The sequence below is a fragment of the Stegostoma tigrinum genome, chromosome 27 (assembly GCF_030684315.1).
Source record: "Stegostoma tigrinum isolate sSteTig4 chromosome 27, sSteTig4.hap1, whole genome shotgun sequence".
In the NCBI taxonomy this organism is placed as follows: domain Eukaryota; kingdom Metazoa; phylum Chordata; class Chondrichthyes; order Orectolobiformes; family Stegostomatidae; genus Stegostoma; species Stegostoma tigrinum.
This window is the reverse complement of record NC_081380.1, coordinates 28,452,736-28,470,369: the sequence shown is the minus strand read 5'-3', so window position 1 is coordinate 28,470,369 and position 17,634 is coordinate 28,452,736. Positions and strand designations below refer to the sequence as shown.

Sequence of the window (17,634 nt, the reverse complement as noted above, 5' to 3'; positions counted from 1 at the left end):
GTAGAGGGCTTGTGATGTGAGGAGCGGTCGAGATCCCTGAATCTGTACTCCAAGAAGTTTAGAAGGATGATGAGGGACTTATTGGAACTTGCAGAATATTAAGGGGCCTGGATGCGATGATGATGTTTCCACTGGTAGGAGAGACTAGGACTAGAGGGCACAGCGCTGACCCTTTGGAACTGAAATGAAGAGGGTTAGGGGTGGCATGGAGGGGTTGAGTGGTTTAGAAGTGTAGTGTTTGGTCATACCAGAAGGGGAGGTAAAGTTGAACTACAGGGACGTGCCCAGGAAAATTGTTGCGGGTACTATTGATTGAGACATTTGTCTCGGGAAGAGTAGACAGGCTGAGCCAAATCAGGAACTAGCCATTTGAGAGAAGAAAGAGCTCAGGAATTAACAGGAAAGTCTGAATGGAGGTAAGTCAAAGTGAGAAGAATTGGTAGAGTTTTAAAAGAAGAGCACAACATGTGAATTATTGAGATGTCATTGGTCAGTAATCATGCAGTGATTGCTTTCCTTCTTCAAGACATTCCTAAAACCTACCTCTTTGACCAAGCATTTGGTCACTTGACCTTGGTTCCCTGTTGTTTATCTCTTACTTAAATTGTATTGAATCTGTGCAGTTTTTTATTTGATTGTAATTGTCAAATGATTATTTTTTTCTTGTGTTTTTTTTCAGGTGCCGATATGGATGTGTGCCTTATAAATTATGGACATTGTAATTATGTTTCTGGCAAGCATGCATGCATATTCTATGATGAGGTAAGGTTCATGAGTCTGAGTTCTATCCTCTTGCTTACAAAAAAGCAGAAAAGAAACTTGTTAAATGTACTCTTCAGCTGGGACAGCATCTCAAATTACTTGGAAGTTGTGTGTGATTGTAGTGCTTGCTGCTCTAGCACTGAGCTTTAGCAGCAAAATCAATGTTAGCTGATGTCACTTATACTAGTGCCATTTGATATCATAAAAATGCGAAAAATCCTCATCTAACTGGTGACTTTACAGTTGTTTATGTTGCTAGGGCAAAATTGGATTGTAAATGCAAATGTAAAAAATTAGAGCTTTTGGCTGAGAATTGTATTCCATTTATCTTAAGGACTGGTGTTGTTAACTAATGTTTGTTCATTTGCAAGCTCAGCTATTGTTTTAACTGTATTTGAACCAGCTGTTTGACTTAGAACAACAATTCACCTGTGTAATCTTTAAACTATCATATGGTACAAAATTTGAAGTAGAATGCAGTTTCACACTTGCACTTACAAGAAAGCTTGAGAGAGCGTAAATAAATCATGACACTGACATGCCAAAGGAATTGATTGAATTTGCAATTTGATTGTTTCTAAGATTTTGACAGGAACGGTATACACTTGATTTGATGTCTTAGGGGTAAACTAGTTTAAGTAGCAGTAAAATGTGAGTAATATGAGGCCAAAACAGTTGGACAAATACTCTGGTTAAAAAGTAAAAGAATGCCCTCGTGGTAAAGACTGATTTGCAAGATAGATTTTGAACCACAGCAGCACAGCCAGCCCATCTGTGCCACTGAATAAACTAGCCACCTATTCTAAATCACTTTTCAGCATTTGATTTGTACCTCTGAATGGTTAGAGGTCTTCACGTGCAAATCCACATTCATTTTAAACAAGTTAGATGTTAACTGCCTCAACCACCAAACTTGGTAGTGAGTTCCAGGCACCTGCACCTTCTGCATGAGAAGTTTTTTTGTCCCCCCTCATGTCCCACCTAATCCCCCTTCCCATCATCATAAATTGGCACCTCTGATGTTGACACTAGGGGAAACACTATTATATCCAAACTCCCTATCTAATACCATAAGACTTAAGAGCCAGAAGTAGGCTATTCAACCCATCGAGTCTGCCATTCACTGAGATCATGGCCGATTTATAATCCTCAACTCCACTTTACTACCTTGTTTGCCATAATCGATTCCATTATTGAGTTAGAAATCAGTGTCTTAGTCTTGAATGTACATAATGTCCAGCCTTCTGCAGAAAAGAATTGTAAAGATTCATTATTCTTGTTGAGAAGAAGTTCCTCTTCATCTCTATTGTAACTGGGTGACCGCTTATTCTGCGATTACACCCTCTGGTCCTTGATTGTCCCACAAGGAAAAACAGCCTTGCTGCATCTACCTTGTCAAGTCCCCTGAGAATCTTGTGTTTCAATAAGGACACCTTTCTTCCATCTAAATTTCAGTGAGGTTAGGCTCAACTCACTCAAACTCGCCAATAGTTAATTTGCCTTTCTTTTTACAAGCTGAACTTTGATGCCTGCGTTTATACACAAGGACTCCCAAATTCCTCTGTAGTTTTCTGCCATCTTTCTCCATTTAAATAATAGCTCTTATACTTCCTGTTGAAGTGTATAGCGTCACGTTTTTCCACATTATATTCCATTTTCCACTTTTGCCTACCTGCTTAATTGATTTATATCCCTCGACAGACTGTGGTGTTGTTATCACTTGCCTTTCCTCCAATTTTTGTATCATCCTCTAACTTGGCAATAGTCCTTTGACTTGCCTCATCCAAATCATAATATGTATTGTAAATAATTGTGGCACTCCACTGGTTAGGCTGCCCACTTGAAAATTCCCATCTAATCTTAACTTGCCATCTATTAGCTAGCCACTCTTCTATCCATGCTAATAAAAGGTAAAGTCACCATAGTCTTACCAGACCGTAGGACTGTTCACGCATTGGATTGACAGCTGATGGTGGCTTAGGTTGAGGGTCACCACACCTCAGGCAAGGAAGGAGAGTCCTTCAGCTGGTGCTGGATTTGAGCCCATACTGTTGGAATTATTCAGTGTTGCAGACTAGTTGTCCGGCCAACTGAGTGAACCAGTAAATTACCTCCGACACTATAGTCTCATATCTTTATGTAGTCTTAACATGCAGTGACTCGGCAAATGATTCTGAAATCCAAATATGTTACGTCCCCTGCTTCCCTTTTGTGTTGCTTATTTCCCAGCAAACTAAGCATTGTTTTCCTCTTGATGAAGCCATACTGACACTGCTTATTTTCTTCTTCCTTTTACTATTTCTTTGTCATCTTTTGGTTTTTAAAATGTTCCCAATCATCTGGTTTACCTGTAATCTTTGCCATGTTATATGTTTTTTCTTTCAGTTTGGTGCTATCCTTAATTTACCTGGTTAACCAGAGTTGGTTTATCTCATCTTAGAGTCTTTTATTTTTCGCTGAAATATATATTTTTGCATTGAGCTGTGAACTATTTTCTTAAATATCTGCCTTTGTTCCTTGCACGTTTTTGCTGCAAGATTTCTTTCCCCATCTATTCCAGCTAGCTCTGCCTTCATTCCTTTGTAATTACCTTAAGTTTAGCACAGTTGTTTCCAACCCAAGTTCCTCCCTCTCAAACCGAGTGCCAACTTCTACTACTTCAATTAGGTCAACCTTTTCTGTCCTAAGAAAGACAATCTTAGCCTACACAATCCTTTTTCATAGCTGCAATTTTCATGCCCTGGCAACATCCTTTTCATTCTCCTCTCTACTGTCTCTAGAGCAATTCTGTCCTTCCTGGAATGTGTTGACGAGCTATTTACAAAGCTCCAACTGTGACCCAACCAGTGTCTTTTAGTTTGAGCATTATATCCCTGCTTTTGTATTTAGTACCTTGCTCAAAAAGGAAAGTATCCAATGCCGCCTTTATCTAACTGCCCTGCTGCCTTCAGGGAACTGTGGGCATGGACTCCTAGGCCCCTCACCTCCACTATCTTTTTCAATATCCTCAAATTTGTTGCATACTGTTTTACCTTGTTTTTCCATCTCTAAATGAATAAGCTTGCATCACTGCAGATGAATTCCATTTGCTACTTTACTGCCTATTCAACCAATGCGGTGATATCACCCTGAAGTTGTCAGTGATCATCTGACTAACAACTACCTGACCAGCTTTTGTATTATCTGCAAATTTCTCGGTCATATAAGTCTAAATTATTATTCAAGTGTACCACAAGTAACAAACATGTGCCCTGTGGAACACAGCCAGATGCTGCTTTTGATTTAAATTAACAGCCATTGAGCTTTACTCTTTGTTTCCTGTCACTTATTCAGTTTTGGATCCAAGTAGCTATATTCCCCTGTATCCCAAGAGCTTTAATTTTTGTGAGCATTTTACCATGTGCTCCTTGTCAAATACCTGACTAAAGTCTATTTGGATAACATCCAATGCACTACCCTCACGAGCTTCCTTGTTGCTTCATCAGAACACTCAATTAAGTTAGGAAGAAATGACTTAAAATCCATGTGGCCTATTCCCCAATTAATGTGTGCCTTTCCAAGTAACAGTAAATCCTGTCCCTCAGGATTGATTTTAGTTATTTACACACTGAGGCCAGATCAAGTAATCTATAATTACTTGGTTATCCCTTTCCCCTTTTTTTAAAGTGGGTGGCACGGTGGCTCAGTGGTTAGCACCACAGCCTCGCAGCACCAGGGACCCGGGTTCGATTCCAGCCTCGGGCGACCGTCTGTGTGGAGTTTGCACATTCCCCCCATGTCTGCGTGGTTTTCCTCTGGGTGCTCCAGTTTCCTCCCACAATCCAAAGATGTGCAGGTTAGGTGGATTGGCCATGCTAAATTGCCCGAAGTGTTCAGGGGTGTGTGGAATGCTTCAAGGGGCAGTGTGGACTTGTTGGGCCGAAGGGCCTGTTTCCAAACTGTAGATAATCTAATCTAATCTAATCTAAAGTAATGATGCAACAGTCACAGACCTCCAGTCTTCAGGTTCCTCATCTATATCTCATGAGGATTGGGAAATTATTATTGGGGCATCAGTTATTTTCTCCTCTTCAACGGCCTTGGATACAGTTCATCTGGCCCTGGTGATTTATGCATCTTCAAGGAGGTGAATCTGTCCAGTACTTCTCATTATGGTTATTTTATCTGGTATATCATTCTGCTGTTTAACTAGAAGGCCTGTATGATATTTGAAGACAGAGCCAAATACTTATTAAGAACTCTGTCCATAATCTTCTACATTCATGTGCGAGGTATCACGTACACACCTTTCTTTAGTTATCTACCCGATCTTTAATATTGATAAAATTAATGAAAATTCGAAGATGTTTTATCAGCTCATTTTTTCATATCTTCTCCTTGCTTTCTTTATTTCCCTTTTCGCTTCACCCCTGTAATTTCTAAGTTCTTCCGTGCCTTCTAAAGTATTGTTGCTTTTGAGATTGTCATAACTTCTCCTTTTCTACTTCATCTTACCCAGCACATTTCTGGATAGCAGGGAACTTCAGATTTGGCACTACTACCCATTTTTCTTTGAGGTGATTTGTCTATTCAATTTGTACAATCTGTGCAAAGATATCTGCACCCAAATGGAACAATGGAAAGACTATAATTCTATTTTAACATACGATGGAATAACTGCCATGGGGAGAACAGTTTTCCAGGTGGTAACTAATGTAACTCATTTAACCAAAGGCCGCTATCATTTGTGTGGTTAGATTTGAAATAGCACGGTTGCAATCACTAGAGCAACAAAAAAGGAAGTAGGGATGTTGATAATACTTTGGTACTTTTACATTTACTGTTTACAATGTCTTACCAGACCAAAGGGCTGCACTTTAGAGAGAGATGACTGATGTGCTTTCACCTGAGGGTCGCAATGCTTCAGCTCGGGGAAGGTTGAGAAGAAGGGTCCTTCATAGTAACATTAGTTGGTACACGAATTGGACTTGTGCTGTTGCTATCACTCTGCATCGCAACCAGCTGTCCAGTCAACTGAGCTAACCACCCCTTTGTAAATGGTGGAAGTTAATCTTCAAATGATTTGTGAATCAGTAACAAAATTAAGATTTGTTACAGAAAACTAAATAGAGAAAACAGATTTTTTAGGTGACATGTTATTGGAATACAGAACATATTTCATTCAGGTAACTAATGAAGCCATGCTAACTATGGTGTAATATTTTTATTGAACTATTTATAAAGCAGAGAAAAATGGGATTGGTTAATTATTCCACTTGGAGCTTGAGTAAGCATTGATTCCATAATTGTTTTCTTTGGGGTGGCAGGGCTGCAGCATTCAATGTAGATTAGTTGGCATACAAAAATGATTATTAGAACTTCAGAGCCTCTAGTTGCACTTTCTTTGAGTGGAATGTATGATTATTGCACTCAGTGAATGTCCAAGTCATAACATTTCACCAAAGTTTGAGTAAGGCATGTGTCAGCTGACAAACTAATGTAACTTGCTGCTGAAAGATGTGGCTTGTAACATCCTGTTCTTGTACCTTGACTGACTGGTAGAAGGACAAAAGAGACGACGCTGATGAAAATCAGGGCTTTGGGGGTGATCTAGAGCATTATAGTTACCCTATGACTGCCATTAATTTTTGACTTCTTTTCAGGGTTTCTAGTCCTAAAGGTGCTATCCACTTGACAAGCTGTTGGCATGGCAGATGTTGTCTAATTTTAATGAGAATATTGTCTTTTATGTGGCAAAAAAATGCAAGTAAGCAGACTGGATATGAATAGGAACAAACTTCAATTAAGCTTTTAGTAGGGAAAAGTAAATATTTAGTGTGTCACTGTTGAGATGTCTTTGTTGATATGCTTTTAGCGATTAAATGAAGTTGTAATTGAAAGAATAATTACAATCAAATAGTATGTCTGATTTGGAAGTGATTCACCTTGTAGCCTGTACTTCAGAAATGCCTGTTTTATTTGAGCAGAAGTAATTAAAACCCATACCATTTATAGTGGAAACTAGATAAGTAAAGCAGCTTTGTTTGCTGAGGGTTTACCTGTTATCTATCCATTTGCTTTTCCTACACTGAGTCAGGTAAACTGCTTACACATGACTTATAATTTGTCCACATTTAACCTGAACTGTGAAATAGTTAATTGCCAATAAAAAGAACAACACAGTATAAAAAGTAATTAAGCATTTATTTCCCTTAAATATTTTGATAAACACTTTTCTTTGTTTTTAGAACACAAAACACTATGAATTGCTAAACTACAGTGAGCATGGAACAACAGTTGACAATGTTCTGTATTCATGTGACTTCTCGGAGAAGACTTCTCCCACTCCACCAAGCAGTATTGTTGCCAAAGTTCAAAGTGTAATAAGTAAGTGGTTTTACAGTTTTTTTCTAATTGTTCACTTTGCTTGCTTTGTTAGCGTTAATAGTCCGTTACTAATTGCTGTTGAGAAATTGGTGAGATACCTTCATGAACTGCTACAGTCCTTTGGGTGAAGTGGGGTAGGTGCACTAACAGTGCTACTAGGAAGGCATTCCGTGCTTTGACCCAGAGGTGTTGCAGGAATGGCAAGGAAGTTACATATTAGGAACGTGAGAGACTTAGAGGGAGATTTAAAGGTGGTTGCACTCCTTACTCATCTGTTGCCCTTGTCTAGATAAGTATAGATTGTCTAGATAAGGGATTGGAAGGTGCTGTCAAAGGACAGTGGTAAGTTGCTGTAGTGTGTCTCAGCAATCATACACAGTACTGCCACTGTGCATTAGTGGTAGCTGGAGAGAAATGTTAAAAGTTTGGATGCCAGTCAAGCACATTGTGCTGATCCTCTTGCGTGGGACTGTACTCATCCTGACAAGAGAAGAATATTCTTTCACACTGCAGACATGTGTCTTGTATTTGGTTCACTAGCTTTGGAAGTCAATAGGTAAATTATTGCAGAATTCTTCACCTCTCACCTGATCTTGTAGCAACTTTATCTGTATTTGGTTCTGATCATTGGTAACCCTCAGCATGTTTTGTTGGTGTTTTAGCAATGGTTAATTTCTGCTTTGTTTGAAATGGTCATTGTCTAGCACTTGTGTCGTGAAATTGCTCCTTATCAGCCTGGTCCTGGATGCTGTCCATTATATTTGCTACACATATACACAATTGCCTTAGTATCTGAGGAGTTGTGAATGCTGCTGAACATTGCACTATCATCAATGAGCACCTCAACTTCTGATCTTAAGGTGGAAAATAAAGTTAACTGATGAATCAACTGGAAATGGTTCAACTTCTGACACTGCCCTGAGGAACTCCTGTAGCAGTACTGAGCTGATTGACCTCAAATACAACCATCTTCTTCAGCTGGGTGTGACTCTAACCAGTGGAGAGATTTCTCACTGAATTCTATTAATTCCAGTTTTGCTGGTGTTCCTTGATGCTATATTCTATCAAATGCTGCCATGATGTCGAGGGCAATCACACTCACTTAACCTCTGGATTTTAGCCTTTTTGTCCATACTTGGACCAAGCCTAATATGGTCAGGTGCTAAGTGGCTCATTATCTTTTCGGATGTTAGTGGATTGGTGGTATGGGTGGTAGCCAACAGGAGGTTTCCTGCTAATGATAACAAAAGCTTCATGGTTTCCAGCACCTGCGATGAGGATGCCCAGGAGAACTCTTTCCTGCTGTGTACCACTTTGCTGCTACCTCTGGTGGTTCTGTTCTCTGGTGGAGCAGGAAACTGCAATGGTGATGGTAGCATCTAAGATATGATTCTGAGTGTGACTGTGTAAGCTGTTGCATGACTAGTATGTCGTATAAGTTTGGCTCAAGACCCCAGAGGTTTAATAGTGGACCTTGCAAGGTCAACAGTACTTGGTTTGCCATTGTCATTGCTTGTGCCTAGGTTAGTTTGTAAAGTGAGCTGTTCAATCCCTTTCCCTAGACTTTGTAGCCACTTGTAAAAGTGAATGGCTTGCATAGCTATTTCAGGGGTTCACTTAAAAAATTCCACATTGCTTTGGCTCTGGAATCACATGCGCAGGGTTTTGACTTCATTTGTGGAATGTGGTGGTACTGGCTGGCCAGCATTTATTGTCTGTCCCTAGTCGCCCTTGAAGCTGGTGGTGAGCTGTGGTGAACTGTCACCTTGAATTGCTGCAATCCCAACTGTTGTGGGTTGACTCTCAATGCCATTAGGGAGGAAGTTCCAGGATTTTGACCCAGAAACGGTGATGGAAACTTATATTTCCAAGTCAGGGTGGTGAGTGACTTGCAGGGGGACTTAAGTGGTGGTGTTCCTGTGTATCTGCCCATATCCTTCTAGATGGAAGTGGTCATGGTTTTGGAAGGTGCAGTCTGAGGGTCTTTGAATTTCTGCAGTGCATCTTTTAGATGGTCCACACTGCTGCGACTGAACGTTGGTACCTGAGGGAGTGGATCCTTATGGATGTAGTGCTAATCAAGTGCGTTGTTTAATCCTGGATAGTGTCAAGCTTCTTGAGTGTTGTTGAAGTTGCACTCATCCAAGTAAGTAGGGAGTATTTCATCACATTACTGACCTGTGCTTTGTAGATGGTGGGCAGGCTTTGGAGAATCAGGAGATGAATAATTCACCATAATATTCCTAGCCTCTGATCTGCTCTTGTAGCCACTGTTTATGTGGTGAATTCAGTTTAGTTTTCTAGTCATTGATAACTCCCAGGATGTTGAAGGTGGAGGAATCAGTGATGATAACGCTGTTGAATGCCATGGGGTGACGGTTAGATTGTCTGCTGTTTGTGATGGTCATAGCACGGCAATTGTTTGGCAGTAATGTTACTTAACACTTCTCAGCCCAAGCCCGAATATAGTCCAGAACCTGATGCATTGAATGTGGACCACTTCAGTATCTGACAAGTTACGAATGGTGCTGAACATTGTGCAGTCATCAGGAAGCATCTCCACTTCTGATCTGATGAGGGAGGGAAGGTCTTTGATGAAGCAGCTGAAGATGGTTGGGCCTAGGTCACTACCCTGAGGAACTCCTGCAGAGATGGCTGACCTCCAAAAACTGTAACCACCTTCCTGTGTGTCATTATGACTCCAGCGACCAGAGAGTTTGTCCTGAGAAACCCATTGATTCCAGTTTTGCTACGGCTCTTGATGCAGCACCACGGCAAATGCAGTTTTGATATCAAGGACTGTCACTTCCACCTCACCTCTGCAATTCATCTCTTGTCCATATTTGAACCAAGGCTGTATTCGGGTCAGGAGCTGAGTGGCCCTGGTGAGACCCAAACTGCACATCACTGAGCAGGTGTTGTTTGATAGCGCTCTTGGAGACACCTTCTATCACTTTACTGATAATCAAAAGTAGACTTATGGGGTGGTAGTTGGTTGGGTTGAATTTGTCCTGCTTTTTATGTATAGGACAAATGTAGGCAATTTTCCACGTTGTCAGGTAGATGCCAGTGTTATAACCATTATTGGAAGAGCTTGGCCGGGGGTTTGGTCAGTCCTGGAGCACAATTCTTCAGTACTATTACCGGAATGTTGTCCGGGCTCATTGCCTTTACAATATTCACTGTCTCCAATTGTTTCTTGTTATCACGTGGAGTGAATCAAACTCACTGAAGACTGGTAGCTGTAATGCTGGGGCCCAGTGGAGGAGCCTGAGATGGATCATCCATTCAGCACTTAGAGTCATTGAGGTCCACAGCATGAAACAGAAAACAGTCCTTCAGCCCAACTTGCCCATGCAGCCAATTTTTTTACAATTTAAACTAGGCCCATTTGCCTGTGTTTGATCCATATCCTTCCATACCTATCCCATCCACCTGCGTGTCTAAATGTTCCTTATACGATTAAAATTGTACTCACTTTACCACTGTCTCCGGCAGCCTGTTCCAGACACACTCACCACCCTCTGTATGAAAAATTTCCCCTCTGGGTCCTTTTTTATCTTTCCCCTCTCACCTTAAACCTAAGTTTAGACTCCCCACTACCATGGGGAAAAGCTGTCTGATATCTACCTTATCCATGCTTCTCATGATTTTATAGCCTCTATAAGGACACCCCTCAATCTTCTAAGCTCCAGGGAAAAGTCCCATCCTATCCAACATCCCCTTGTAACACAAACTTTTCAGTCCAGGTAGCATCCTAGTAAGTCTTTCCGTCCTTTCTAGTTTAATAGTATCCTTTCTATAGCAGGGCAACCAGAACTGTACACGGTACTCCGATTTGTAGGCTCACTGACATCTTTTACAGCTGCAATAAGACGTCCCATCTCCTATGCTCAATGCTGTGACCGATAAAAGCTAGCATGCCAAAAGCTGCCTTAACTGCCCTACCTTGAGTCCACTTTCAAGGAGCTATGAATCTGTACCCCAAGATCTCTTTGTTCTATAACTCTCCTCAGAGCTCCAGCATCGTCTGCAAGTCCTACCCAGGTTTGCTTTACCAAAATGCAACAACACACATTTATCTAAAGTAAACTCCATCTGTCATTCCTCAGCCTACTGGCGCAGTGGATCAAGATCTCACTTCATTTCCAAATAACTTCCTTCACTGTACACTATGCGACACATCTTTGTCATATGCAAACTTGCTAACCATACCTTCTATATTCTTGTCCAAATCATTTACACAAATGACAAACAACAGTGAACCCAGCACTGAGCCCTGCGGCACACTGCTGGTCAGGCGTCTCCAGTCTGGAAAACAATCCTCTATTTCCACCCTCTGTTTTCTACTGTCAAGCCAATTTTTTATCCAGTTTTATAGCTCTCCCTAGATCCAATGAGATTTAACCTTCCTCAACAATGCACCATGTGGTACCTTGTCAAAGGTCTTGCTGAAATCCATGCAAACAAAGTCTAACGCACTGCCCTCATCACTTTCTTGATCGCCACTTCAAAAAAGCCAATAAAATTCAATGAGACATGACAGAGCCATACTGACTATTCAAAATGAGTCTTTGCCTCTCCAAATGCCATTAGATCTGGTCTTGCAGAATCCCCTCTAACAACTTACCCACCACAGACAGTAGTCTCACTGATTTGTAGTTTCCAAGCGTTTCCCTGCAGCCTTTCTTAAATAATGGCAGAATATTAGCCACCCTCCAGTCTTCGGGCACTTCACCCATAGCTGTCAATGGTATAAATATCTCTGCTAGAGGCTCTGCAGTTATCCCCCACTAGCCTCGCACAATGTCTTGGGATGCTCATCAGGTCCTGGGAATTTATGTATCTTAATGCACTTCCAGCGCCTGTTGTGTAATATGGACACTTTTCAAGGCGTCACTGTTTATTTCCCCAAGTTTCCTAGCATTTCTACCTTTCTTGACAGTAAATACTGATGAGTAATATTCATTTAGATTCTCACCCATCTTTTGTGTATCTGCACATGGATGACCTTATTGATCTTTTAAGAGGCCCTTTTCTCTCCCAAGTTACTCTTGCCCTTCATGTACTTGTAGAATCTCTCTGGATTCTCCTTTATCTATCAGTGCCATCTCATGTCCCTTTTAGGCCCTCCTGATTTCTCTCTTATGTATACTTCAATGCCCTTTTAAACTCCTCAAGGAATTCATTTGTTCCCAGCTGCCTTTACATGTCATGTGCCACCTCCTTTTTCAAGACCAGGGCCTCATAACTCTAGTCATCCAGGGTACCCTAGTCCTGCCAGCCTTATCCTTCACTCTAACAGGTACATGCTGGTCCTGAGCCTTCATTAACTCACTCTTGAAAGCTTCCCGCTTACCAGATGTCCCTTTTGCCTGCAAACAGCCTCCCCTACTAACTTAATCTAAGACTATCAAATTAGAACTTTAAATTATGAACCAGATCTATCCTTTTCCATAGCTATTTTAAAACTACTGGAATTATGGTCACTGGTCCCAAAGTCCTCTCATACCAACACTTCTGTCACTTGCCTTGCCTTATTTCCCAAGAGGCAGTCAAGTTTCGCCCCTTCCTTAGTAGGGCCATCGACATAATGCGCAAGAAATTCTTTGCAAGCACGCTTAACAAATTTCTCCTCATCCAAGCCTTTAACACTATATGGCAGTCCCACTCGATGTTAGGAAAGTTAAAATCCCCTTCTATTACAACCCTCTTAATCTTTCAGCTTTCTGGGATCTCCTTACATATTTGTTTCTCAACCTCCTACTGATTTCTGCCTAAAGATATTTGCAAAAGTTTCAGTCTTAACGTTTTGCCCTGATGTGCTGGGCTCTTCCTTTATTGAGGACAGGGATATTTGTGGAACTGCCTCCGCGAGGGAATTGTTTAATTGTCCATTACCATTCACGACTGGATGGTGGCAAGACTGCAGAGCTTAGATCTGGTCTTTTTGATCATGGAATTGCTTAGCTCTGTCTATCACTTGCTGCTAATGCTGTTTGTTTGGTGTGCAAGTAGTTCTTTTTGGTGGCTTCACCAAATTGACACCTCATCTTCAGATATTTCTGGTGGTGCTTCTGGCATGCCCTCCTGTGGATCCCAGTGAACCAGGGTTGATCCCTAGCTTCATGGTAATGGTTGTGAGGGGGATATGCGTATATTTGAGTACAGTTCTGCTCTTGATGGACCACACTGCCTCGTGAATGCCCAGTCTTAAGTTGCTAGATCTGTTTGAACACTGTCCCATTTCACACGGTGATAGTGCCACATATCTCTCAATGGAAGTTGTTCTCAGTGTGAAGATTGCTGTTACCAATACTGTCATGGACATCTACACTGCAGCTGGCAGATTAGAAAGGCTGAGGTCAAGTATGCTTTTCCCTCTTGTTGGTTCCTTCACCATCTTCTACAAACCCAGTCTAGCAGCAGTGTCCTTTAGAACCTGACCAGCTCAACCGGGAGTACTTATGTCGAGCCACTGTTGGTGGTGGACATTGAAGTCGCCCACCCAGAGTACATTTTGTGCCCTTACTGTCCTCAGTTTTTCCTCTAAGTATTGCTCAACATAAGGGAGTACCAATTCATCAGCTGAGGGAGGTCGGTGCATGATAATCAGCAGAACGTTTATTTGCCCATTTTTAACCTGAAGCCACAAGACTTGAAGTCTGGAGTCAGTGTTGAGGACTCCCAGGGCAATGTCTTCTCTTCTGTCTACCACGGCCTCCACCTCTGCTGGGTCTGTCCTGCTGGTGGGCCAGAACATAATCAGGATGGTGATGGTGATGGTGATGTCTGGAACATTGTAAGATATGAATCAGAGTACAACCATGTCAGTCTGTTGCTTGACTGGCCTGTGAGACAGCTTTCCCAATTTTGGCACTAGACCCCAGAAGTTAGTTCAGAAGTCTTTGCAGGGTTGACAGGGCTGTTTCTGCTGTTGTCTCTTCTGCTGCCAAGACTGATGAAGGGTGATCCACCTGGTTTCATTTCACATTGTAGAGACTAGTACAACTGAATGGCTTGCCAGGCCATTTTGGAGGGTAACTGAGTCAACCATATTGCTCTGGGTCTGGAGTCACGTGCATGTCAGACTAGGTGAGGATGGCAGATTTCTTCCCTGAAGGACATTAGTGAACCAAATGGGTTTTTCGGACAATTGACAATGGTTTCATAGTCATAATAGATCTTCATTCCAGGACTTTTTAATTGAATTCGAAGTCCATCATATGCTGTAGTGGTATTCAAATTTGGGTCCCCAAAACATTACCTGACCTTCTGGATCAATAGTCCATCAATAATAAAAACCAAAAGAACTGCAGATGCTGTAAATTAAGAACAAAAACAGAAGCTGATGGAAAAGTTCAGCAGGTCTGGCAGCACTTGTGAATAAAAAAATCAGTTAACGTTCCAGGTCCAGTGACCCTTCCTCAAACGTTAACTCTGAATTTTTTTTTCTTCACAGCTGCTGCAGACCTGCCGAGCTTTTCCAGCAACTTCTGTTTTAGTCCATCAATACTATGTGGTAGGTGAGGCCAGGCCAAGTCAGAAAAGCAGACTACTTTCCCAAAGGACATGAGTTACTTTCTGAAATGAAAACGAATGAATAAAAAAAGACTTAGTACAGTATACAGCAATACCTACCAGTTATTAATCCCCTGAGCAGTTTTTCAAATAGGGAAGCATTTTAAAAAGCGAGAATAATTATAAAAACCAAATACATTGCACAAGAAAACTGTTCTGGACAACAGAAATATCACATTTGTTGATTAAAAGCCTCATTTTCAGAAAAAAAAACAAGATTCTTTGAAATCAGACTGGATGGAGAAGAGCCCATTCTTGTTCAATGCAAGTCCGTGTTTAAGGAAACAGAAATCACAAAGGCATAGGATTTTTCCCAAAGGATGATTGGCATCTACCACTGTGAGATTTTTCTCCAGTAAAGTTTAATAAACTGTGGAATTATGCAATATTCATGGCACAAGCATCCAGCTGACCACAGTTCTTAGACGTGCAGATGTTTTCAGTGGACAAATCACATTTATATATTCCCTTGGATATCTTGTACAGCAAAATGAATGAATTAAATCTGATTCCAAACAGGATTTTCTTGCAGGCCGTTAGCAGGTCCAACAGAATTTTGAAATATTGGACAGCACTTCAATTTTTGTGAACTTTAGGGTTAATATTTTTTGATTATTTTATTTGTCTCTTTTTCAGAATATTGTAAGAGCAGAAAAGAAGAGGTGGAACAAGAGGAGGCAGTCATGAGTTCCCAAGGCCAGGGACTGCATGGTAAAAGCTGTAACTGCAAAGCCAGCAGCTCTAGTCTAATAGGTGGCAGTGGAGCAGGCTGGGAAGGGACTGCATTGTTGCATCATGGGAGTTACATCAAGCTTGGTTGCCTGCAGTTTGTGTTCAGCATCACAGAATTTGCAGTGAAGCAGCCAAAGGAGGAAGAAACCCTAACACATGAAACTGACTTAGAACAGAAACATTTGATGAAACTTCATCAAGTGCCAGTGTTACGATCCAACTCTGTTCCATGAGATTTCTGAAATGTACATAGGACTGAATGGGGAACCATGAACTGAAGAAGCTGTCTTTATATTGCATGAAATGAAGTATCTTCAGCATTTTTTTTTGTTGTTTTGCTCAGATTTTGTGGGCAGTTGCACATAGAATTTGTATAATGACTTCTCTTTTAAATATGTAACTTGTCATAGTTGTAAATGTTGACTGAACGAGAAAAAGAAGGTCATGGCAAAAACCCTTTGCAGAACGAACTGGAACAGCCTAGGATACATTCAGACTGCATCCCTAAACATGTACAAATAATCAAAGACTTGTTATATTTTGTGCCAGTGACAATAGTTTTTATAAATATGTGCAAAGTTTTCATAAAAGGATATGTTTATCTACTCTGATCATTGTTTTATTTAATGTATCTGGAATCCTATGACCCAGATGTTTTCTGCTACTTTTGCACTACAAGTAGCTGCTGTGTACTGATTAAAGAGGAAAAGAAAACCCTTTCAAATATCAATGGTATTTTATTTGACTGAGAAAGGAGAAGTGTTAAAGTAGAGTCTGTGTTAATGCACCTTTAATGGTGTCAGTGGTTTTTAAATGTGTAACATGCTAAAAACTTGTGGTATGGCACCAGCTGCCGTTGTGTTGTATTGTAGTGTAAAAGTTTGTCGTAAGCTTGTTAAGGTCCTTTTTCACACAGTAGTTCAAATGTAAATAGTTAATGTATTGTTTCAGATTTTACAACAGACACTTTCATGTATTCTGTACATAAAAAATTGACTCCAAGTTCTTGTCTCTGCCTGTCTATTATGACTGTAAATACATAAGATTTTTTAAAGAAAAACTCCTTGTTGCATTTGAATATTTTAATACTCTGCTATCATCAATCTTCACTCATCTTACACACCCGATGGGCAGCAATCCAAAACAGCAGTCCTGAAGAAGGGTCACTAGACCTGAAACATTAGCTCTGCTTTCTCTCCACAGATATTGCCTGACTGCTAAGTTTTTCCAGCAATTTCTGTTTTTGTTTCTAATTTTCAGCATCCACAGTTCTTTGGGGGTTTTTTTTGTGGCAGAAGGGATGGCGTTTCTGATGCTTTACAACCACGCACAAGCTGATCATATGACTTGAAATGTATGCGTCTTTGTATGTAATATCCATATATTGTCTTCAGTCTTTCTTTCTGCTGCACTGTTTGATTTTCCTTTTTATTAAATTGACAGACAACATTGCAACAAATTTAATGATGGCTAACCTCTCTGCTTTCTTTAGAGATTATTATTCCACATTTTGTGGAAGTTAAAGCACAACTGTTAAGGTTGGCAGTAATTGTAAAATTGAGCTATTGTAGTGATGTCTGATGGATCTATGTATATAATGTACTAAGTTTTCTCAGCTGTTGTTCTTTCCAGATGAGAATTACGTTCCCATTGGACCACCACCTGGAGTAAAAATATTCCAGAGTAAGGAAAAATGTAAACTGAAGCTTTTTTAAAATAAAATTCCACTGTTTGTGCAGACTGCCAACACCACACCGGCCATTTGACTAGTTCTAAGCCAGGGATTATGGAACATGTTGACTGTACAAAAAATGTCTTCATCTATATCTCAAACAAATAGGGGCACAACAACAGGCTTCAAGTTGTGGGCTACAGCTCACCAACAAATACCACTAAAGAATTCCAGTTCACTAGCTTGAAACAAAAAAACGGTACTTAACTCATCACCTGGTAATGCTGCTCAATGTTAATTTGTTCGTAAAAAGCAATAGCATTTGAAAGCAGGAAGTCTAGATGACCAAAAGTGATGCTGACACCTCAGGACATATGTTCTTGCATCAACTTGACATGAAAGCCCCCTGCTGGCAGGATCAGAATGTCTTAAGTCTACTCTAAGCCAAAACCGTAGGGACGGCCTAATCGTTTCAGGTCTGCCTTATTTTTGGCTACACCAGAATACCACCCAATCACTAG

At 40.7% G+C, this 17,634-nt stretch overlaps 1 protein-coding gene across 1 annotated transcript in view; it reads left to right on the top strand.

The window, feature by feature from the left end:
• Positions 1-16,461, top strand: part of phf12b (PHD finger protein 12b) — an 83,222-nt gene extending 66,761 nt beyond the window's left edge. Inside the window, exons 13-15 of the mRNA XM_048557233.2 lie at positions 680-762; positions 6,990-7,128; positions 15,346-16,461. Coding sequence (XP_048413190.1) covers positions 680-762; positions 6,990-7,128; positions 15,346-15,674 — 551 coding nt within the window. The 3' untranslated portion in view covers positions 15,675-16,461. The remainder of the gene's footprint in view (positions 1-679; positions 763-6,989; positions 7,129-15,345) is intronic.
• The last annotated feature ends 1,173 nt before the right edge of the window (positions 16,462-17,634 follow it).